Here is a 23871-nt window from a genome sequence, read left to right on the forward strand (position 1 = left end):
GGGGCTTCCCTGGTGGCGCAGTGGTTAGGAATCTGCCTGCCAATGCAGGGGACACGGGTTCGATCCCTGGTTCAGGAGGATCCCACATGCTGCAGAGCGGCTGGGCCCGTGTGCCACAACTACTGAGCCTGCACTCTAGAGCCGGTGCTCCGCGACGAGAGAGGCCACCGCAATGAGAGGTCCGCGCACGGCAATGAAGAGTAGCCCCCGCTCACCGCAACTAACAAAGAAACCCCTCGCGCATCCACGAAGACCCAACGCAGCCAAAAAAATAAAATTAATAAAAAAAAAAAAAACATAGTTTTCTTCATTTCTGTCTATACGCAGCGGCTGTCCTCCAAGTGCTGGTAGATACGGTTGAAGTCAGTCTGATGAGAAAATGTTACGTGGCAAATGGAGGTGGAGGCTTAAGAAAGTGATCAGATCAAAATGCCCCGGCAGAGTGCCGTCCACATAGAAATAATAAAGGAAAGAGCAAGTCAAATGATGGGCTTTTGTGGGATTATGGCATTCACAGCTCCTTCTGCTGTTGCCTTGGAAAAATACCTTGTAATATTCATCTTGGATGTTTGTTATATTGAAGTGGAAACATTTCAAGTTATGATCAAGTCATATTTGAGTGGTAATCCAACCCAGAGATTCTGAGAACAGCACTTAAGACTTATTCACTATTAAAGAATCAGTATTTTAATGAAATGCTGTTATGTCCAGAGAGATATTTCACTTTGTGGGGGGTAGGGAAAAGCCAACATGTATTTTGTGTACAAGGACCATTTAAACAATCTTTTCCTAAACCATTTTGCTACCTGTTACTCTGTGCAGTGCTTAGTGCTTCCTATCTGGTTATCTCTTTGGGCCTCAGTTCTTTCTGGAAAGTTTTTGAAAGTCAAGTTGCAACCAGCCAGAGTTTATGCCAATTGAAATACAGCTAAACTATTAAATTATACACATTTTATGGCTTTCCGGTGACAAGCATATCTTCTAGATGTTCTTTTTAGTAGGTCTTTGAATCTTTTTTTACTTAATGGAGCAGTAAGAAACGCATGAAGGAATTTGAATTTAGAGAGGCTGTCTTGCGTGTGTATCTGGGCACTGGCATTTAGCGTCTGTAAAATCAATTGGCAGTGAATGTTTTATTTACCTCTTAGGATCTCAGCTAGATCATCAAGCAGCGCTCTGCCAGAGATATTGGAATACAGTCGATGGTACGGAGATGGAGTGGAAAGCAGTGAATCAGAAGTATTTGCGTGCCGGTCTCATGAGGATTTTAATGCCCTGTAAAATACCTGTGCATACAATGGGGAAGCAAAAATTACTGGAAAAGTAGAAACTGGCGTACTGGCATAGTTACTCTTTTGTACACCAGCGAAATAGTCACTGTTTACCGAAACGTTATCACACCTCAAGTTGCCTGAACTGCGCAGCTCTTTGCCGAGGCCTGATTGGCAGCTGCAGGGCGAGGTTGGCCGCAGTGCCGGGCTCTCTGCAGCCTCTTGGCTTCTGAGCCTCCCTTTCATGTGTAGCCAAGTGAAATGTGAGCTCTGCAGATACCGCGGCCTTGGCCGGGCAGCAGCTTGGAGAGGCTGCCGAGGGCCCGGAGGCCAGGGGCCGGGCGAGGCCACGACTCCAGGCCTTTGCAGGGCAGTGACCGAGGGGCTCTGAGGTTCCGGGCACGTTTCCCTGCGAGCCCGGGCCTGGGCTCTCTCAGGCGGTGGTTTGGCTTCCTCCTTCAGACGCTGCGTGAGGAATATGCAGTCTTTATTGCTCTTCCATTGCTTAACCGTTTCTCCTTCACCTTGCACAATCTGTGTGGCGATCAGTCTTTTAAAAGATCAGTGCACTTCACTGGATTTGAAATCAGGGTGGGGTTTGTTTTATTTCATACAGGAAGCCTTCTTTGGGGAAGTCTGACACAACTGGATTTTCAGCCTCTTGGAATTTAATTGGAAAAGCACAGTAGAGAAGGACAGGGCCGGGTGCCCGGGTGTCCGCTGGTGGGTTAGGTGGCCCTTGACCTCGGGATTGCTTCTCTGTGGCTCCCGGTCACTGGGAGAACCCGATTCACAAATCAGTGTGAGTTGGTGCGTTTCCGGTGGCAGTCAGGGATGTAACCCGGCTGACCGTAACGCACATCACTGTTGCCTGAAGTTTTATTCTTGCTGCTCATGTGTTAAGAATGTTGGATGATTTTAGGAACACTTAGTAGAATTGCTTTGATGGGAATGTTAGTAAGTCCATCAGGCCGCCGGTGCGTGGAAATGATCTACGGAGAAATACATTCCTTCCCTCCCACACCAGCACATGAGAAAAGAGCCGTCCTGTGGGTCACTGGGGAGCTGACAGGTCTCCCCAGGGAGCAGTCCAAGCGGTCCTGAATGCCGGATCTGGGTCTCGGTGCTGCGTTTGGCTGGCCAAACAGAGCTAATCGAGGTGGGGAGAAAACCGAGAGGACAGGCCCTAAATGGTGCACAGAGCTCTCTGTCACCGAGCCAGTAATAGGATCTTCAGTTAATTCACACAGCCTTCCAGCTCCCTGCACTGGCCCTGCCAGGGTGAGATACAGCCTCGCACAGAACGCCACCCCCTACTAGACAGGGCGTGTCGGTGCGTCTGTAATTTCTTCTGTTCACCCAGAAGATGAAAACAAACGTGCGCTTCAGAAACGCCCCCCGTGAAGTCCTGACGCCTCCCTAGGAGGAGCAGGCTTTGGGTTGCTGCACAGTGAGTGTGCTCTGGAAATGCCAGTGCTGTGTGAATTCGTGCAAAAGGAGGCGTATACGGCTGCAGAGACGGACGTGTTTTCAGGTGCCCTGGGTCCCTGCTGACCCGCCCTTCCTGCTGGACGGTGGCAGTGATGGCGCGTCTGCCCACCGGCCGCTTGCAGTGGTTTACACGCTTTACTTCTGTTGGTCCTCATGGCACCCTGAAGGTGAAATTAGGCCCGGAGAGGCTCACCTGCTCAGGATCACACAGCAGGTGAGCAGCTGGGCTGGGATCCCGGCCGCAGGGCTACCAGTCATGTCGCGAGGGCTGTGTTCCGAGCGCCGGTTCGCTCCTCCGGCTGTGTCGCTCAGAGCGCTGTTTACTGCTTGTTTATTTACTGTCATTTCCTCCAGTGTGTCTTAGGAAGTATTGTTGAACTGTGACTACCAGACTTCCAGAAACACACGGTAAAGTAGAGGACATGGCGAGGCCCTTCTGTGAGAGGGGACGGGACCTACGACCCTTCCCTGAAGCCAGCACGGCAAGACTGCAACCCCGGTTCAAAGGACTGGGCGGGGCTTCCCTGGTGGCACAGTGGTTGAGAGTCCGCCTGCCGATGCAGGGGACACGGGTTCGTGCCCCGGTCCGGGAAGATCCCACGTGCCGCGGAGCGGCTGGGCCCGTGAGCCATGGCCGCTGAGCCTGCACGTCCGGAGCCTGTGCTCCACAATGGGAGAGGCCACAACAGTGAGAGGCCCGCGTACCGCAAAAAAAAAAAAAAAGCCAAAGAAAGGACTGGGCGGCATCAGCGTCCCGCAGGGGAAACCGAAGGGCGCATTGGAGTAGTCGACGGGGTTCGGTCAGGCCTGCGTGACGGGGGTCGTGTCGTTAGAAGCAGGGTCCGAAGGTCAGAGGGCCTTTGCAGGGTCCAAGGACTTCTGGAAGGCTGGGCTCCGGTGTCCTCTGGAGCAGCTCCTGTTAAGCAAACCCAGCAGGCCACGGGCGAGGCTGGCCAGGCCCCCCGCCCGCAGCAGTCGACAGCAGCAGCCGGCTCTTCCTCTAACGCCAAGCAAGAATACCTCACCAAGCAAAGCTGGGCCAGACGCTGAATCTCTGACTGGAAGCTAAACTAATTATGCAAAACTATGTTAGGAAGTTCTGTTGCCATCAGGGTTTGATCCACTTTTTTGGAGGGGGCAGGGGCAGGGAGAGACTTTAAAATAGCTTAAAAAAAAAACCATCGCCGTCCCCCTGCCTGCCCACCCCCTGCCCATTCTCTCCCCCCACCCCCACCCCCACCCCCACCCCCGGCCGGACTCGCCCTCCTGGCAGGGTTCTTCCCGCCTGGCGCTGCCTGAAGGACACAGCAGTTGAGACGCTTCAGCCTGTCACTTGGGGCCCCTGTAAGCTGCCTGCCCACCTGTGTGCACTCGCATGCCTGCTCCCTCCTGAGCATCGCGTTCTCCGTCAAGCCGGTCCCTCTGCCCCGCGTGCTCCTTGCCTTTGGGGATGCTGCCCCCAACGCCCCTGCTTTTCTCTCTCTTTCTTCTTTTCCGGCTTTCCTGCTGGCTCCTCTTGTCTCCTTGAAGATGTGGCTCATGTGTCCCTTCCTCCAGGAAGTGTTTCAATTTCCCACCCACTCCACCCCAAGACCTCTGCCCTCTGCTGCTGTCACAGCTCGGTCCCTGCGTCCCCGGGTCACTCAGTCCCTGCCCTCTGGCCTAACGACTTCTAGAGCCTTGTCCCTTAAGGGGAACGGCTGTGCCTGTCCCCCTTTCAGTCCTCAGCACTCGCACACACCTGGGAAAAAGGGAAAGCTTGATAAATGTTTTCCGGATGATGAATAAATGAGTAAGTACGGAAAAAGCAGGAGCTCAGGAATCTCCTTCAGTGAATTACTTTGGCTGTTTGACGTGCCGTTTATCCTCTGAATCAGGGGTAGGCAGCCGTGACCCGGAGAGGCCAGAAGTCGTCTTAAAGTGACACCTAATGCTCAGGAAGGGCACCTCCAGTGCCACCGGAGAGGGAGTATCATATCCAGTCCATTTGGTGATTAGATTGCCTGGGGGCACACGCACGTGTTAAAGCCGTCACTTAAAACCATAATGCAGTGTGGTCACATCCAAAACCCCGTCTGTTAGCATCTCAGCCTGACGGTGCTCTCTAGGCAGGAAAGAGCAAAGGGGGAGTGGTCGTATGTAGGTTGTAAAGGCTATGTGTGCATGATCACGGGTTATGACCTCTGAGCGGCCGGCAGCGGTGCCTCACCTCCTCACGGCCGTTCCAGACCCCGGCACAGAGTTGGCCCCAGCTCATCCCTGAGTCCACGAAGGAGAAGGAGCTGCTGCCCACAGTGAATGCCGTGGGAAAAGTTTTCCCCAAAAGCCAAACTCTGATGCTTATCTGTCAAGCTTAAGAGCAGTTAGTAAATGAATGAATTGTTCTGAGTTTTTCCTCCCCTTCTTTTTTTTTTGGTGCTTATCATTTATCCTGCTGAGTAAAGTAGTTAATAGCGGAAATTAAGTTTTTTATGAGTTTTTGAGTTTTACGCCAGGAAGCCAGACACAGCAGCACTTCCATGTACTAAAAACCCCAAATAAGGCAAAAGCCTCACTAAATTAGCCTTAGGAACAGAATGCCAGCTCAGGGGCCGGGGACGGTCTCCTGTTTGTTTTGTTTGCTCTTGGTGACGCGTACGTATACAGTTTTTGTTTTTTTTTCCGGTACGCGGGCCTCTCACTGTTGTGGCCTCTCCCGCTGCGGAGCACAGGCTCCGGACGCGCAGGCTCAGCGGCCATGGCTCACGGGCCCAGCCGCTCCGCGGCATGTGGGATCTTCCCGGACTGGGGCACGAACTCGTGTCCCCTGCGTCGGCAGGCGGACTCCCAACCACTGCGCCACCGGGGAAGCCCAGTATACAGCTTTTTAATGTGAGGTTTTCTTTGTAGGGCAAAGTGTGGAGTTGACCTTGACTTAACAACCATGATAATACAGTTGGATTTTCAGACATGTGGGGACCGTTCTTTCATTAAAACTCTTCTCTTTCCTTTAGGGAATACCTCAGTTACCATGTGCCAAAGCATTATACAACTACGAAGGCAAAGAGCCCGGGGACCTTAAATTCAGCAAAGGTGACATCATCATTTTGCGGCGACAAGTGGATGAAAATTGGTACCACGGGGAGGTCAACGGGGTCCATGGCTTTTTCCCCACCAACTTCGTGCAGATCATCAAACCGTTACCTCAGCCCCCGCCTCAGTGCAAAGCACTTTATGACTTTGAAGTTAAAGACAAGGAAGCCGACAAAGATTGCCTTCCGTTTGCAAAGGTAAAGTGAGAACAGCATCGCCTTCTCTGTACCTGACTGCATAGACTGTGGCTTCTGTTTCCTTGTGCAAAAACATATGATAGTTTCATGTGAACTATCTCACTGTGCTTCTAAAAATATCTGGAAGCAGGCTTCTCAGAGTCACAAAGACAGTAATTTTGTGCACAGACTGTTCTCTGTGAAAGATAATTTTGGTTGATGTGCTGTGTGGTATCATTTTCGTATTTAGGGCCTAAATGTAATTCTGAGCTACGTTTCGGGGTGTGTGTGCGCCATTCGGGGATTTTAATTCCCTGAATTATGGATAACAAAGTGAAACGTCATTGCTTCCTTATTTTATATGAAAATTTCTTTGCTGCAAAGCACACAAGACTATCTACTGAATTGATAAAATGCTTTGGGATTTTGAGCAGAATGTTGTGTTTTTTTTGGTAAAGAAAAACAGTAGGGTGTACACTTAAATGGGTATTTGGTGTATTATCAGAGAAAAAGTGAAAAGAGCCTGAAAATTAATCTGGACCAGGGGTTCAGGGGGCCTGGGTGGGATTTGAGGTTGCAATTTGTGGGTCTAAACAAATTCAGCCGTCAGCCCCTCGGTGGAGGGGCTGGTAGTTTACAGCTGTCTGTTCTGATGGGGGAGGCCAAGCTGACTGCTAATTACCATTCAGTTCATCAGCTTCTTCCATTCACATCCTGAAGACACGTCATGGAACTTCTACTCATGTACTCTTACGACTTGAGTCCCATACTGAAAAGAAAATTAGGTGGCGAGCTTCCTGGGATGAGGTAGAGTAACGTTCCTTGTTTCTTCAGGATGACGTTCTGACTGTGATCCGCAGAGTGGACGAAAACTGGGCTGAAGGCATGCTGGCAGACAAAATAGGAATATTTCCAATTTCGTACGTTGAGGTAAGTCCGTCTGTAGAAACGTCAGTTGTGTTCGTGTTCTGCTTAGCAAATCAGTCTTCAGTGTGCAATTTGAGTATTCAGAAATCCTCAGGATCACTTCTCACTATGTACCTGCATCGCATCATTGTTGCACACCTTGAACTGATACAGTGTTACATGTCCATTATGTCTCAATAAAACTAGAGGGAAAAAAAGAAAGACGAAAACCTAATCGATTAATAAAAGAAAAAAGCCCTCATAGCACAAAGCCCCAGGAATGCAGCTGTTCTAAATCCTGGGATGGAATTCCTCTACCCTGCCCTACAATTCCTGAGGACCAGGAGACTGGGAAACGTTTGAACTCTGCACTTTGTCCCCTGCTAAGGGCATCGGTGTGTCTGTTGAGTGGGACCTTGGGCTCCCTGCCGGCCCCTGTGCTGTCTGCAGCCACTCTTTTCTGTCGGCAGCTGTGTGGTCAGAGGCTGGCGAAGGTCCCGACTAAGGTGAGAGATGCGTGTTTCTGTCTGTTGACGCGTTCTTCCACGTGCCCCACGTCTCAGAACTGCAACAGTGATTTGCACGGTAGCCTCCAGAAAACGTTAAATAAGCAATGAACCACCTTCACCCCATCCCAGCAATAACGAGCCACGCTGCCCCCTTTAACCAGCTTTACTCGGAAAGGCATGGCCCACCCGATTCAGCGAAGTCTTCAGCGAAGGCTTTTTAGGAATATGTGCAAATTAACATGTATTATTTTAAAGAATAACACAAATTAAGAATGAACTAGGAAGTTACATTCTGCCTTATTACATCGTATATCATAAACTTTCTTTTTTTTTTTACATCTTTATTGGAGTATAATTGCTTTACAATGGTGTGTTAGTTTCTGTTTTATAACAAAGTGAATCTGTTATACCTATCATAAACTTTCATGTCCTTTAGTCATGAGACTCTCATGTCAAAAACAAAATTTGAAGGGATTTTCAAAGAATGAAAGACCAGCCCAAACAACCGTACAAGGTTAGCTGAGGTCACAGAAGGCTTCTGGGAAGAAGCGATTTCTTAGTGATGTCTGTGTCCTGGGTAAATGTGCATGGAAAAGGTGCATTGTTATGGCAGAAAGGACACCCGAGCCGCACAACCAGCAGGTGCACAGGCCAGAAAGTAAGAGACAGCACAGATCGGGAAACTGAGAGTAATTCTCTTGTTTAAGATATCAAAGCATGTATCTTAAGATGTAAGAAAAGAAAACCCACACCACTTGTATTCCCGTCTTTTCACCTGAGGCATTTATTTTGGCGTGGTTCTGAGGACAAAAATGACAAATTGTGTCATCGTAGCCAGCGTTCAGTCTCCCCACAGACTGTGAGATGGCCAGCGTTCTCCTAGTAGAACTCCCCTGGACTACCGTGAATCTGTGGAAAGGTAATTCAGACCATGTAAAAAGCCTTGAAGTGTATCCGTATCCTTCAGCTGTTCCTGTTGATTAAAATATGTTTTCCTCCTTTGAAAGTAAACAGTAGAAAAAAAATTCTTAGCTCTCAGGTAATCCTTCCTGCACGTTACTTACATATTGTAACTGCGGTCACAAAAAGTTACACGCGTTCCCAAGCATCTGAATCGTTACAGTGAGGAGTGTGGGTACCGCGAGCTTAGTTGTGAGAGCCTGTCTTCGCTTGCTGGGTATTAGCAATACTACTTGCTAGCACTTGGCGTGTGAGGCGTGGAAGAGGATTGCTGTGCTTTTGTTACTGGGCAGGTGTAGAGTTGCGTGATAGGCATAACAGATCCACCCACGGCAAACCCAGAGTCACCGAGAGTCACCTGAGTCATGAGGATTATTTACTCTGACTTCGGTTGGAAAGATAAACTTCTGCCCAAGTGGAAAATACTTTCATTCTTCTGCCTCTTTTCTTTCACAAGAGTATTTTCCTCATTTGAGCCACAGTTTTGCCAGTTGAGACGAGGTGAACACATCATCTCTCCCGGGGAGACCGTGAGCTTCCCTTTGATGTAAGGCCATAGGATGGAAGTTTCTGGCACCTGGGGATTAGCATGGGGATTCAGCCTTTAGGGGAAGAAGGGGTGGCGGATTTCAGTAGCAACCTACCGAAATTCAGCCATCCATGTAAAGCGTAGACTGTCTTGCAGGGCAGCCTCACATGGAGCGAAGCCAGCTAACCATGGGAATCAAAAACTGGGGCTTTTTCCTGAATAATGTCTTTCTCTTGCTCTGTAAACCCTTTTAGGGTCCAGACCATACCTCACTGTAAAAACAGACTGTGTTACAAAAATCCACTTGCAAGTTATTTTCTTATACCTTGTAGATATACATTTAGGTTTCCGCCAGGGTTAGGTGCTTTTGCTTTTTTTTTTTTTTTTTTTTTTTGCGGTACGCGGGCCTCTCACTGTTGTGGCCTCCTCTCCCGTTGCGGAGCACAGGCTCCGGACGCGCAGGCTCAGCGGCCATGGCTCACGGGCCCAGCCACTCCGCGGCACATGGGATCCTCCCGGACCGGGGCACAAACCCGAGTCCCCTGCCTCGGCAGGCGGACTCTCAACCACTGCGCCACCAGGGAAGCCCCGCTTTTGCTTTTTTCATGGTGCTGCTCCCCCAGACTGTTACCCCCCAAGGTGTGAGAAGGTTGTGTGTGATGGTGTGTCTCAGAGGGCCTGGCCCTGCTGTGTCCTGTGCACCATGGTTTGGAGCTCAGATCGGACCGTGACCCAGAGGATAGCAGTGGTCCTATAAGAGAATCTCAGCGCCACGTCTTGTGAGGAAGTGAGTTCAGAACTGAGTCTGCAGAGTGGCATCTGGGCTTGTCACAGCGGAAGCTGGAACCCCGACTCCTGCTGGGTGGCTGGTTGGTGGAGATGCCCGTGGGACTTGCCTGGGGCAGAAACTCTGAGCAGGATGGGCTAGGGGGTGGGATGCAGGCCTGGAGCAGGACCTCTGGGGTCGAGTTGGGAGCTGAGTGTCAGCGGTGGCTGAGCAGAGAGCCGAGTCGGGGGACCCAGGGCATGAGAGGCAATGGTGGGGTGCTGTGCCCTTCCCATCCCTGCTCCCCACCTCCCTTCCGCCTTCCCCTCCAGCACCAGGACTGTGCACCGGGCTCCCCACCTGTATCACAGGAGGTGAGAAAACGGTGACCTGCCGACAAATGACCTCCGATTAAAGTACCAGATTCTGCAGAGTTTGAGCAGAGAAGGAGAGTGTGGCTGGGGGTGACTAGGGAGAGAACGGCCACGTGAATGTCCTTGAATTCTGCCCCTCGGGTCTCTGTAAAGGTGAGGGGTCTCCTGCCTTGATCACCATCATGCTCCCCTGGACACTCTCCCATCAGAGCCCCAAGGCTGTGGGTTCTGTTCTGTAGGGAAGGTAGATGTTTCTTGGGGAAACCCAGGGGCCTCTTGGAGACAGCGTGTCAGGATATGTGTAAAGGGGTGTATTTGTCGAGGAGTGAGTGCGCTTTTAAAAAGGAATCGGTAGCTTGCTCTTTGTTTTGTTCAGAAATATCGGGCTTCTCCAAAACCGAACGATTTTAACACCCTCATTAATTCAGAGCTGACTCATTCACATTTCCTGGTCATTTGGACAAAGATGACGTAATTCCTAGCAAGCCCAAAGTTTGAATGAAGTAAGTGCTGAATATGGCATTTTGGATGAATTTCAAACATTGTTGTGTATTGTAGGCTTATGAGCTATACATTTTTATTAAATGTGTCGTACAATATTTTGATTCTTAGTCATTCATATAAACTATCACCCAGTTTTTTCAACAAAAAAAATTGGTTAGCAACTCTGCTGCAGATAGAATGTGAACGTGAGCACTCCTCGTGTGCAGGTGGCGTGAGGTGGGTGTGGCCTGGTAGGCAGCTGTCTGGCTCTGTAGTTAACTGCCGGAAGGAAGGGCTGCATCCTCGGGTTAGATCGCTGCCCCGATGTCACCTCTGTGGGCACGCCTGCCCTCACCACCTCGTCTAAAGAGGTCCTTCCTCTTCCACCTGCTTTGCCTCACCCACCAGGTGCTGTGATCCTGGAAAACCTTGGGCTCGGAGCCCAGACGGCCTGGATTCCAGTCTTGGCTGGACCGGTGATTGTGGCGTGACTGGTCTCCTCATGTGTAAAATGGTAGAGCCCTCAGGGTGAGGTCGTCCAGCGGTGCTGTGCGCTGCCTGCAGCTAGCGAGAGGTGTGTAGGGGGGACTGTGGCCGTCACCACCGCTGTCATCGTAATCACTCCACCGCATCTTGTCACCTGTAGTTGTCTCATCTGTGGATGTTACTGTCTCCCAGTGTCCACCCTGCGTGGAACGTGAGCTCCCAGGGTCAGCATCTTGTCTGGTTCACCCGCTCTCCCGAGGTCCCCGCGTGTCACCTCCCCCTGGTTGACCCTCAGTAAACATGGGTTGAATGAGTGAGTGAGCAACCCAAGGACCTTTTGAGCCGACATCAGGAATGAACTGGTTTCAGATGTGGCCAACTTTGACATTTTTCAGCCAGAACGCCCAGCATTCGCTACCCAGCCATGTATTTTCTCATCGGTTTATCTTGGTGATACATCCGGACCCCACCATCCTCAAAGCACAAGGTCTCTCCGGTGACTTTAGGGAGATTGTTTTTTAATGAAGCTGGGTGAATCTTTGGTTATGCCTAGTTTAGAATTTTCCAGACTCAAATAACGGTGGCCGTACTCTGTGGATTAGATCCTGGAGCCTCTACGGATGATCTCCTTGATACGTGCTGACATGAATTTTCACCTGCTTGACACTATTCCTTTGGCTCACTTTGAGCAGACGTAGGGTGGCCTAATTGTTAAGGATACTCATTCTTTTAAAATAACTTTATGGAGTTATCAGTGACATATAATAAACTGCACATATTTAAAGTGTAAAGAGGTTTGCTGTTTTCAACTTTCAGAATCAGACAAATCTTGGGAGATATTTCTGTGCCCAGGGAACAGAACGGTGTCATCAACTTTAACTGTGGAAAGTCACGTGTGTGCGTCTCCCGGAGCACCAGCGGCCTTCAGGGGGATGATAGCTTCCTTTTCTGTGGACATGGGGACTTGGGAGATGTCATCTGTGTTTCAGGGAATTACAGGTGCAGGTTTAGGTATCGGGTTTGAAGTTGCCAAGGTGCCCCTTGAAGGAGCTACGAAGAGCATTGTTCACTTTACTTCTTAGAGTCTTTGTGCTAGAACAGCGGTCCCTAACCTTTTCGGCACCAGGGACTGGTTTCGTGGAAGACAGTTTTTCCATGGACTGGCGGTGGGGTGGGAATTGTTTGGGGATGGTTCAAGCGTGTTACATTGATTGTGCACTTTATTTCTGTTATTATTACATTGTAATATATGATGAAATAATTATGCAACTCACCATAATGAAGAATCATTGGGAGTCCTGAGCTTGTTTTCACTTGCCACTCACTGATAAGGTTGTGACCTGAGTCTGCAGTTGATTTATGACGGTCTCTGTGCCGTCAGACCTCTCTGCTAAGGATAATCTGTATTTGCAGCCGCTCCCCAGCGCTAGCCTCACCGCCTCAGCTCCACCTCAGATCATCAGGCATTAGATTCTCATAAGGAGCGCGCAACCTACATCCCCCGCGTGCACGGTTCACAGTAGGGTTCGCGCTCCTGTGAGAATCTAATGCCACCGCTGATCTGACAGGAGGCGGAGCTCAGGCGGCAATGAGAGCAATGGGGAGCGGCTGTAAATACAGATGGAGCTTCGCTTGCTGGCCCGCTGCTCACCTTCTGCTGTGCAGCCTGCTTCCTAACATTCAGCCAGTTGGGGCCCCCTGTTCTGGAGAGTAATGAGAACCGAGGATCAAAATCGTCATCTTTGATCTCTTCATCAGAGAGAGCGGATGGAACAATGTAAAAAGATATTCTGTCATTCGTATTTTGGGATGTATTCTTTTCCTTTTAAATGCAAAAGTGAAATGTTCAATTCACTGAAATCTTTTCTTTTTAAACGAGAAATGTAGGAAAATTGGGGGCCAGTTGGAAAGAGAATTATGATATTGCTTGGCTTCCAAATACCCCTTCAATTCTGAAGTGAAGTAATTTTTATAAAATACATTTAGAGACATTGTTGGCAAGTCAGGAAGGCAGTTGCTTGCCGCACTAACTTTCTCCCTCCATTTTTGAGGTAAATTAATTTCTATAAATGAAATCTAGAGCTGCTGTTGAGGAACTGGTGAGGGAGGTAAATTAATGTCTATAAATGAAATCGAGTTGCTGTTGAGGAACCGGTGACGGAGACTTACCCCGTGCCCAGTGTAATACATTCGTTCACCTCCACGTCTACACCGGCCCTGCTTTGAGTAGGGCTTTCAGCCCCATGGGCTCTGTCCTGCGCTGCGCTCGTATCCTCTGAGAGCTGTCAGCTTGGTGCAAGCAATAGTTGCATTTTGTTTTGCCACAATGACGGAAGGGGAGAGGATCTCTGGATTCCGAATTTCTCAGGGCAGAGGCAGGTCTCTGGACTCGAGGAAAAACCCCTGCTCGCTGCGGACAGCTCGAGGCAACCTGGCCAGACCCAATCGGAAAAGGAGCCCTGTAGATTAGGAAAGGATTTATTTAGGGCAGTTTGCACCCCATCTGTTATGCAGCAGCCTCTTTACAATTTAAGAGTTTCCTTTTGTTTTCCATCAGGAACACACTCTGGGAGCTGAGATTCCAAAGATGGGTTAATGTTTATCGACTTCTCGCTTCACGAGCAGGCAGTTTCCAGCACTCTGGGTAGTTTCATAGAACATAAACCTGCAGGCGTCCCGTGGAGCCTGGAGCAGAGGCCAAGGGTAATGACTAGTTGGTGTCTAATGTCCGCAGCGCTTTCCCCTAGGAGTCCTCAAATTCTTTAGCCTGGCCGTATTCCCCTGGGCCCTCACTAAATTGGTCTGATGATTGTTCCTGGAAAATTCCATACCTGGGAATTTTCCATACCTTTACAGCTCATCGGGAATGTTTCTTGGTCCATGTGTCTGTGGAAAGCTCACCCTTTCTTCAGGGTCTTGATGAAAACTATCATTTCTCATGAAGCCATTCTTCCCTGATCCTCCTTTGCAGAAACAAAACAGAGCAGCCCTCTCCTTGTGTCAAACTTCCATCGTTTGCAGCTTGTCCGTTCTTAAAGCCTGGCGCGTGCCAAGAGTGTAGTTACGTGTGTATAGGATTCAGTGTTTTCCTGGGAGCCACTTCGTAGATAAAAAAACATTTTTAATGATTTTATGTCTATGGTATAATCACATTCCAGAAGAGTTGGAAAGGAAAGAATGAACCCTTAGGCCCATCACATATCATTTTGGTAAATATCCTTCCATTCTTTCTCCCTGTGCTTTATTTAATGAGACCACACATATGATTTTGCCTTTCTCTACACTATTATAGTGCTACTAACCATCAGTTTTTGTGACTGCATAATAAACGTTTTAGGAGCTAAACTGTAATTTAGTCAATTATTTTTCCATTTTTTAAACAAGTGTCTTGTTTAGGGACACCCAGCCAGTCATTGAGAGGTGAATTGTGGTCTTTCTCAGACAGCCTGTGTCTGCCCTAGACCCCTGCCCCGCAGTTGCCTCTGAGGATATGTGATGATGGCTGGTCTTCCTAAGGTTGGTACAGAATCACTGCTATTACCAAGCTTCGCTTAAGAAGTGTTTAGTTCATTTTGATTTTTCATCAAGACTAGGGACAACTTGTCAGGTTTGAACACGCAGAAGGTTAATTTTCAGAAATGATGAACCATTCAACAATTTCAAAGAACTGAGGTTGCCTTTTTTAAGAAAAAAAATCACACGTTCATTAAAACCACAATATTTTAAGGTCTTAAATTTTATTATTTGAATTTTTATCACATTGCTTTATACACCCTAAATTCGATAGTAACTAAGGTTTTTTAAAGAAGTGAAGTGGGGACTTCCCTGGTGGCGCAGTGGTTGAGAATCTGCCCGCCAATGTAGGGGACAGGGGTTCGATCCCTGGTCCGGGAAGATCCCACATGCCGTGGAGCAACTAAGCCCATGAGCCACAACTGCTGAGCCCGCGTGTCACAACTACTGAAGCCCGTGCGCCTAGAGCCCGTGCTCCACAACGGAGAGAAGTCACCGTAATGAGAAGCCCGCGCACCAGAATGAAGAGTAACCCCCGCTCGCTGCAACTAGAGAAAGCCCGCGCACAGCAACGAAGACCCAATGCGGCCCCCCCCCTCCCAATAAAAGCAGTGAAGTAGGTGCAGTTTAATTAAGCAGGGGTTGTCTTGTGTCCTGGAAGAGACAGAATGAGTGTCCAGCGTATTTGTGTGCATCTGTGGCACCTTGATGAAGCTCCTGGGAAGGAGCTTCCCTGTAGTGAAGTAGATGTGTTTCAGGAAGGGTGTCAGGAGGTGGTGTGGAGCAGCTGCCCTGGTGACAGTGGAGTGGCCTGTCCCCCGGGCCTTTCGGGTGGGTGAGCAGGCATCTCTGCAGGCGGGAAGGGGGAGGAAGGTCCCAAACCCCTGTGCGGGGTCGCCGCATGGCCTCTTCTGTGCCGATCCCTTCCTGGCTCTCTTTTTCCCACCTGCTGCCCCCAACACTTTGGGTTCCAGGGGAGGGGGGCGAAATATCGTTCACCGGTTTATTAACTGATTACGTATCAACGTGGGATTTCTGTCCGTGTGTCTTGTCACATCAACAAATGCTTGCTTAGAATTTAATGGCAGTTCCATATTCTTAACCTCCTGGGATGGATGTGTGTATATTTCTTCCTGCATCTACTCACGAGGTCCTTGAAGACGGAATGTGTTGTTGATCGTATCCTTTAGGTTACCAGACGTTTCTTGTTTACTGTGTGTGTTTGGTGAGAGAGAAACACACCCCAAACCTGGTGTCTTGTCAGATCCAGGAGCACAGGGCAGTGAGCTGGCCCAGGTTTTAAGTCATCCATTGGGCGCTCTCCTGGGTACCGCGATTGATCTGTCGCTGCCGAGGTAATGGTGGGCCTGCCCTTCAGCCTTGACCTTCGGGGTCCAGCTCCCCCCGCCCTCCCTGCGTGGTCACTGTTGGCGTCTCTGTCGTCCTGGGGTCAGGGCTGCCCCTCCGCACCTGCTCCCCCAGACAGGGCTGCATCCGCGCACCTTTGCTGGTTTCCATTTCCAGTGTTTGCTCGCCCAGGCTCCCCTTCCTGTTGGAGGAGGGTCAGCCTCTCGCCGTCTTCGGGCTGTACGCTGTCTGCACGCCCCTCAGTGACGGTGCCACTTCCCTCCTCCTCTCCTGCCAGAATCCCCAGGGTCACTGGCTGTCCCTGCGGTCATCGCCCTCCGGGCTGCCGGCCAGCTGCTGTCGTGCTTTACCCTCCCGCGATGGGGACCCCAGCCGTGATGCTTGCTTCTTCCTTTCCCTGCAAAAGCCCCCGGCCCCCGCCCCGGCCGGCCCCGCCCCCGGCCGGCCCCGCCCCCCTGGTCTCCTCCTAGCCGGCGGTCCTGGGCGCCGTCGCCCCCTCCTGGCCCTGCATGTTCTTCACGCTTCCTGCCCTGTCAGAGCCCACGGCTGGCATGGCCTTTAGGACTTCCACGCTTGGCTTGCAGGGTGCTTTCGTTTTAATTCGTTGTTCAGATGGAAAATCAGGAGATTTTACATAGGCTTAAATGTCTAGCTTTCCTTTAAAAAAGAATCAGCTGACACTGGCAGCAGCTGCAGAGAGAAAGAGAGAGAGAGAGAGAGAGAAAGAGAGAGATGGGAAGAGAGGGGGAGAGAGAGAGCGAAGGAGAGAGGGGGAGAGAGAGAGAGAGAGGGAGAGAGAGAGATGGGAAGAGAGGGGGAGAGAGGGGGAGAGAGAGCGAAAGAGAGAAGAGAGAGGGAGAGAGAGAGATGGGAAGAGAGAGGGGGAGAGAGAGCGAAGGAGAGAGGAAGAGAGGGAGAGAGAGAGAGAGGGAGGGAGGGAGGGAGAGAGAGAGGGAGAGAGGGAGGGAGGGAGAGAGAGAGGGAGAGAGAGCAGAGAGAGAGAGAGATGGGAAGAGAGGGGGAGAGAGAAGAGAGAGATGGGAAGAGGGGGGGAGAGAGAAGAGAGAGAGAGATGGGAAGAGGGGGGAGAGAGAGAGCGAAGGAGAGAGGGAGAGAGAGAGAGGGAGGGAGAGAGAGAGAGCAGAGAGAGAGATGGGAAGAGGGGGAGAGAGAGCGAAAGAGAGAAGAGAGGGAGAGGGAGAGAGATGGGAAGAGGTGGAAGAGAGAGAGCGAAAGAGAGAGAGAGGGAGAGGGAGAGGGAGAGAGAGAGAGATGGGAAGAGAGGGGGAGAGGGAGAGAGAGAGAGAGAGGAGAGAGAGGGAGAGAGAGGAGAAGAGAGGAGGGGGGGAAGAGGAGAGAGAGAGAGAGACCCTCCCTAGGTCGCTGAAGCGTCCACCATTGCTGCCGGCGTCCCCTGACCTCGCCTGCCCCAGCTCTGCAGACACATGACGGCACAGCCCCCGATTACTGCTAGAAACCCAGGTGCCGCTTCCCTGGACCTCTTCTCTGCCGGGTCGAGGGGATGTCTCTCTCCCCGCCCGGCACTGCGCCCCGCTGATAACAGTTGCTCAGAGGAAGTAGGGCTGAGGGGAGGTGTCCCCGAGCTTTAACTCCGGTCACCGTGGACCCGGGGTCTCGGCCTCTGCCTACTGTGAAGGGGGTCTTTCTGTCTGGTGTTGAGAAAAGGCATTTGTCCCTTGTATGGGCATAAGACTTTCTAGATCGCAAAGGCCAGCCTCATGTGACGTCTGAGAAACAGGAGACACGCACCCGCATCCCCCCAGGCGACGGGGCAAGTGAAGGGCAGGCTGGGCCTCGAGTGATGGTGAGAGTAAACCACATTCGTGCGGCGCATCGCAGGTGACAGGCCTGTCCCCGCGCCCCCTGGTGCACAGGACAGAGGTTCCCGTCCTGGTGTGTCAACCTGAAGCCAGGGCATTCAAATGGCCCCGCTGTTCCTCAGCCGGCTAGGGTGGGGGCCTGAGACCGCCTGGGCCTTTCACCTCCAGGCTCGATGGTCCTTTCCTCAGCTCCCCTGAAGGAAACTTCTTTCAGGGTTTCGATGACGTGCTCCATCCCTTCATCCCTTACATTTCATAGTCAGAAACCCGGAAAAGAACATGCTAGCGTATTTATTTTCCAGTCACCGGGGCCACCGGAGGGGAAGGTAAGGGACTGGTCAGCGAAGCAGCTCCTCCGAGCGTGGGGCTGGCAGTGCCGTGTTCCTGGCCAGCCATTCGGGCCCAGGACGCTGCAGAGACGCGGCATGGAGGCGCACGTCGGTGTCCTTCCCGTTCCGCACGTTCTTTGCGCTCGATGAACTCAGGAGACAGGCCCCACCCCACCCCACCCACCCGCGCGCCCCGTGAGCTGCTGATGCGCCTCCGGGGACACTCTCGCTGTGCCTTGTCCCAGCTGGGATGCAGGCGGGAGGCCAGTGCCCAGCGGATGGCAAAACTCATACCAAACAGAGGGCGTACCTGTCTCCGTAACTTTATACTGATTACATGCCGAAGGGATGACATCTTCCGTATGTTCAGTAAGATACGTTATTAATTTTACCTGCTGCTTTTTATGTTTTAAAATGTGGCTACTGGAAGATTTCACATCACACTTGTGGCTCTCTTTCTACTTTGGTGGGACAGTGCTGGTCTTGAGGCAGTGCTCCCTTCCCTCAATGGTTCTGAGAGGCCAGCACGTCTTTATTCGTTCAGCACATCTCTACAGACGCCTGAATGGAGCTGCTACCTGGGGGAGGCTTCCGGGTCCATTAAAGAGACTTCTGACTACGCCCTTCAGTCTCTCCGTTTATTCCTCTGCTGTGGGGAAGTCTCCTTTTATGAATGAAGACTAAGCTTGCTTTTGTATTTAGATCATCCCAAAACAAAAGCCTTGTTACCCAAATTGCAGGGACGGGAAAGCAAATTCCCCGTTGCCCTTGTGTAAAAACAGTTTGCAGAGGACTGTGACGTGAGGCAGACACTCATTTCTGCTTTGAAGGGGTAGTGGCATGAATTTCCACCCAGTAGCATCGTCCCTGGGGACTGGGCACTGGGCCTGGCAGCGCAGCAGAGGGTTCTCCCTTTGACCCTGGCTTCTGAAGGTGGCTTTTCAGAGCTGGCAGGAGAGGATGGGTGCTCTACAAGCTGCTGGGCCACCGGAAGAAAGAACGCACTGTCTCTGCTTCAGTCTTTACACATCCTCGTGGTTCAAAGACACGGACAAAGGGAGGAACCATAAATATACTAGGAGAAAAGTGATTTTATTTTTAAAAATGATTGTAGAAAAAAGATTTTTAAAGCATGATGTTAGCTTGAGATGCCATAATGGAAAAGGTGAATAAATTTGCCCATCCAAGAAAAATGTATATATGACAAACATATCAAGTTAAAAAACAAATTGGAACAATGTTTCTAACTTAATGGAGATATATACACATTCATATACATACATGCATACATAGTATATTAAAGAATGATTTTTGTACTTTGTAGAGAGCACTTATAAATCTATAAGAAAAATACAACTCAGTCGAAAAATGGATAAAGTGTGGGAATAAGGAAATCCTAGGAAAAGAAAAAAGACGCTTAATCTCATTAATAGAGAAATACAAATTAAAAGAAAATACAAATTGCCTCTTCAACTGATAGAGTTCTTTAAAAATGGTTGATAACACCTAGAGATTTAAAAAAATGATTGATAACGTGTAATACCGTAACTGATAGAGGTAACACCTAATACTGTAACTGATAGAGATTTTTTTAAATGATTGAGAACACCTAATACTGTAACTGGTAGAGATTTTTTAAAATGGTAACACCTAACACTGTGAACAATGTGGGGAACAGGGACTTTTATTCGCTCTCAGAGATGATGAAAACGACACATTTTTGGAGTGCAATTAGGCACTATCCTTCCAAATATCCTTTAGGCTACACTTGGACCTGACAGCTTCCCTTTTGGGAGTCTGCCTTGCAGATATGGTTGTTCGGGCAGGGTGCACAAGAGGGGGATGCAACGGGTACCATGCGACCAGCCTGCTCTGTTCGCAGGAAGGGCTTTTCATGAGATGCTGTGAGAGGAGAGAATGTATGTGCTGCTTGGCTGCATTTGTGTTAAAATTAATCAAGCAGGTGCTTAGTGAACAACATCTACATAGAAAGTACATGGAAGGGTATGTTCCAAACTGTCGAGTGTGAGGGAACTGGGAAGCAGGTCGGCGGGGGAGACAGAGGCAGAACCTGGCTGAGGCCCATCACTTTTTACTCACCATAAAGCTACACTATTTCCTGTTCAAAGTAATGATCATGTATTACTTTTGTAATATATATTTTAAAGTCTTTATTTGCCTTTTATTGAAAAACCATCATGTTGAGGAACAAACACCCTAGTGGGTTATGAATTAGAAAAGGTCCCTCTGCACAGACCTGCTATGTGTAGCCTCTGATGCTCAGAACCTAGAGGCCGATTCCTCTGCAAAGCTTTATATAAACAGTGACTATTCAACTTAGCTCTCATTAAATTTTTTTGCTCTCTTTTAGAAAAATTTAAGTACTGTATTTATTTATTTATTATTATTTTTTTTTTTTGCGGTACGCGGGCCTCTCACTGCTGCGGCCTCTCCCGTTGCGGAGCACAGGCTCCGGATGCGCAGGCTCAGCGGCCATGGCTCACGGGCCCAGCCGTTCCGCGGCATGTGGGATCTTCCTGGAGCGGGGCTCGAACCCGCGTCCCCTGCATCAGCAGGCGGACTCTCAACCAGTGCGCCACCAGGGAAGCCCTAAGTACTGTATTTTAAAAAGACTGTATTCTCTTTAGCAAAGAGGCCAGCTGCACACAGAAAATATCTTGATGTTTCTTAAATTGCCTTGTTATGACTGTTGTTATTACTACTATTATGTCAGTATTTCCTTCCTCATGTTTATTTATGCTTCCGAAAGTTCTCAAAGACTAATTCCTTCTAAATTTCAGGGTGTCCCAAAAAGGGACATTTACAATTTTAAGGTCAGCACATCCTGCGGCTCCCTGCTTTGTGCTCCAGCTACTGAATTACCTGGTGTCCGCCCTGAATCTTACCATCTAGTTCTCAAGCAGGGCTGGGAGGAAGGTGTTTTAGGGCACAGATTTGTTTTGTGGGTGGACAGTGAACTTAGGTGTTGTGGCTAGAGAAGGTCATGGAAAGAAAGCCACACTGTAGCTCATACAGAGTTCCTCGAAATTCCGTGAAAAGCCGTCGGGTCCTTGCTTTCCCGTCGAGGTGAGCTCACCCTGGAAGGAGGCATGCCCAGACCCCTGAGCTCTGGCATCGCAGTCCTGCTCTTCCGTCTCACTGGGTGATGGGTTTGGGGTGAGGGCAATGAAGGGACTAGTCTGTCTGCTCCAATTTCAGACCCTCGTCCCCAGCCTGTGCAGGAACAAGGACCCTCGCCCCACACAGTCTGCCGCTCTGTCCCGAGGTCTGGGCCACTCCTGCCATGAAAACAGAGCCATGGCCTTGCTTCCTGGGGCATATGATTCTCTCGGGACCAAGGCAGCATTGTGAACACGGGGTCTCCGGGCCAAATGCCGCCCCTTCCCAGCAGCCCACCCTTAGTCCCTAACACCCGCTGGAGTCCTGATTCCCCTCCCCCTGCCCCTGGCACTCGGGCATCGCCAGCATTACTGGGGCGTTACTGCCTGCGGGTCTTGAAAGTTTTTACGTGGATAGAATCTCTGCGGTCTGAAGGAGGGGTAGGCTTGTGATAGAAAAGCTGTCGGGCCACGTGACGGCGGGTCCCCAGGAACCCTCTGAGTCGGTTTTCACCTGGAAGCACTGGCTTCAGAGCTCAGTCACCAACTTCCTGAGCCGCCGGTGCCACAGCAAGTTCACATCTTTCAGTATCGCGACAGGCTTTCCATCCTTCCGGGAGGACGTCCTCGTCCACGGCTGGGGAGACACAGTTCTAAACCAGTTAGGTGCGAAAAGAGCATTTGATGAAAGAGGCATGTGCGAAGTGCTGGGATGGGAAAATCCCCACCATCCTTACTGTTTCCCCCGTTCTCTTCGAGGAGCTTATTGTTTTTCATCTTCATGGTTGTTAAGAGGTTAAACTGTGCCTGATGTTTCCTGTGACCGTACTGTCTGGGTAAGTACATGTGCGGCTGCTTGTCATGCAAGCTTTCTAGAAATGTTGCATTTGACCTCAGGGAACAGAAACACCCTGTGTTCTTTCTTGCTGGCGTTCCCAACGCCGTGGGCAGCGTTTGACAAACCGTCGGGCCCCAACATTACACTCAGACAACTTTTCAAACAGGCCAAGTTCACTTGGCAGCAGGACTTGGATTTCAGGTCTCAACGTGTTATGATTCAAAATTTAAGCTCAGGAAAATCGCGGGCACGTGATTTTCAAAAGTAAAAGTCATCAGGAGTTTCTGCCGACACTTCTGTGAGGGCCCGCACAGGACAGGGAGGTAGGGGGCGGTGATTCCCGTGGAAGTATGCCAGGTTCATGGTGGCGGTCCTGCCCGCAGTCACCGCCGGCAGCAGAGCCCAGCTGTTACCAAGCAGTAGAGGCTGCCCTGAGACCACACACCCTGCTCCCCACTGTTCCCTGCATTTCCTCGGGGGCTGAAATAAATCTTCATTTGTTAACTGGCAACGTTTAACATTAGACATTCTGAAGATTCTTGGGGGAGAAAAATGTTCTTAATCTTGCTGGTGTTGCATTGGAATTGTTTGTCCTCGGCTTAGCATCTCTCTGTGATGTACGTACAGTGCAGTCCTCGTATCGAGAGAAAAGACATCTCACGTGGGAGGAAAGGTGTACTTGCACCCGCAGACTTTAAAGTGATAGTGCTCAGCTTTAGATACAAGGGTGTCGAGAATCCCTGTCATCTGACCTTCTCGTGTCCTCTGCTGGTTTGCAGTTTAACTCGGCGGCCAAGCAGCTGATCGAGTGGGACCAGCCTCCCGCGGGGGGCGTTGGCGCTGCGGAGGGCGCCCCGGCCGCTGCCCCGAGCAGCGCGGCCCCCAGGCAGCCCGAAGCCAAGAAGAACACGAAGAAGCGGCACTCGTTCACCTCCCTGACCACGGCCGGCAGGGCGTCGCAGGCCACCCAGCAGCGCCACTCCGTGGAGATCAGCCCCCCGGTCCTTATCAGCTCCAGCAACCCCACGGCCGCCGCGCGCATCGGAGAGCTGGCCGGGCTCTCGTGCAGCGCCCCCTCCCAGGTACCTGCACTGCCTCGCCCCGGGGCCACCGTGGTGTCAGCCTTCGGGGGACAGCAGCTCTCCCAGGGCAAAGCCCTCTGCATTTGTGGGTGGAAATGGCGGTGGGGGGCGGGGACCAGCCTGGACATCCCCAGGTCGGCTCAGTCACCTCCAAAGGGCAGAGCGGCAATTACAAGATGACTCCAGTCACGCTGAGTGCTTTCCCCACCAGGTCCCCATTCAGCGGGACGGAGCCTTCTCGCCCCCTGAAACCTCATCTCCACCCAAACTGGAGGTCCCGTGGTCACAGTGTGGGGTGTGCAGCTGCCTGCGTCTGTGTCACTCACCGTGGTGTCTAGGCTTCCAGTCAGGGTTACAGGGAGAGGACGGGAAGAAACATTTAGTTTAAACTAGAAATTGGCCTAGCGTTTTTTTGTTTTTTGTTTTTTTTTGCGGTACGCGGGCCTCTCACTGTTGTGGCCTCTTCCCTTGCGGAGCACAGGCTCCGGACGCGCAGGCTCAGCGGCCATGGCTCACGGGCCCAGCCGCTCCGCGGCATGTGGGATCTTCCCGGACCGGGGCACGAACCCGTGTCCCCTGCATCGGCAGGCGGACTCTCAACCACTGCACCACCAGGGAAGCCCCCTATTTTTTTAACTCGTTAGTCCATCAAGACTTTGCATGGCCTTAAGACATAGCTACATGTTATTCTTGTGTTAATAAAAATACACATGATGATTGGGAACGTTGGTAATTCATCTGGCAAACAGGTCTCGAGT

General features: G+C 50.7%; 1 protein-coding gene across 9 annotated transcripts in view; it reads left to right on the top strand.

Moving 5' to 3' along the window:
* The window catches only part of SH3RF1 (SH3 domain containing ring finger 1), a 161615-nt gene that overhangs the window by 100852 nt on the left and 36892 nt on the right, over window positions 1–23871 (top strand). For 7 of the 9 annotated variants that reach the window (XM_060155845.1, XM_060155844.1, XM_060155848.1 and 4 more), the window contains exons 3-5: window positions 5756–6031; window positions 6845–6940; window positions 22811–23113. In XM_060155845.1, coding sequence (XP_060011828.1) covers window positions 5756–6031; window positions 6845–6940; window positions 22811–23113 — 675 coding nt within the window. The remainder of the gene's footprint in view (window positions 1–5755; window positions 6032–6844; window positions 6941–22810; window positions 23114–23871) is intronic. The other 2 variants (XM_060155850.1, XM_060155853.1) reach the window with 1 other exon arrangement.

Source organism: Lagenorhynchus albirostris, chromosome 7 (assembly GCF_949774975.1).
Source record: "Lagenorhynchus albirostris chromosome 7, mLagAlb1.1, whole genome shotgun sequence".
NCBI classification, from domain to species: Eukaryota; Metazoa; Chordata; class Mammalia; order Artiodactyla; family Delphinidae; genus Lagenorhynchus; species Lagenorhynchus albirostris.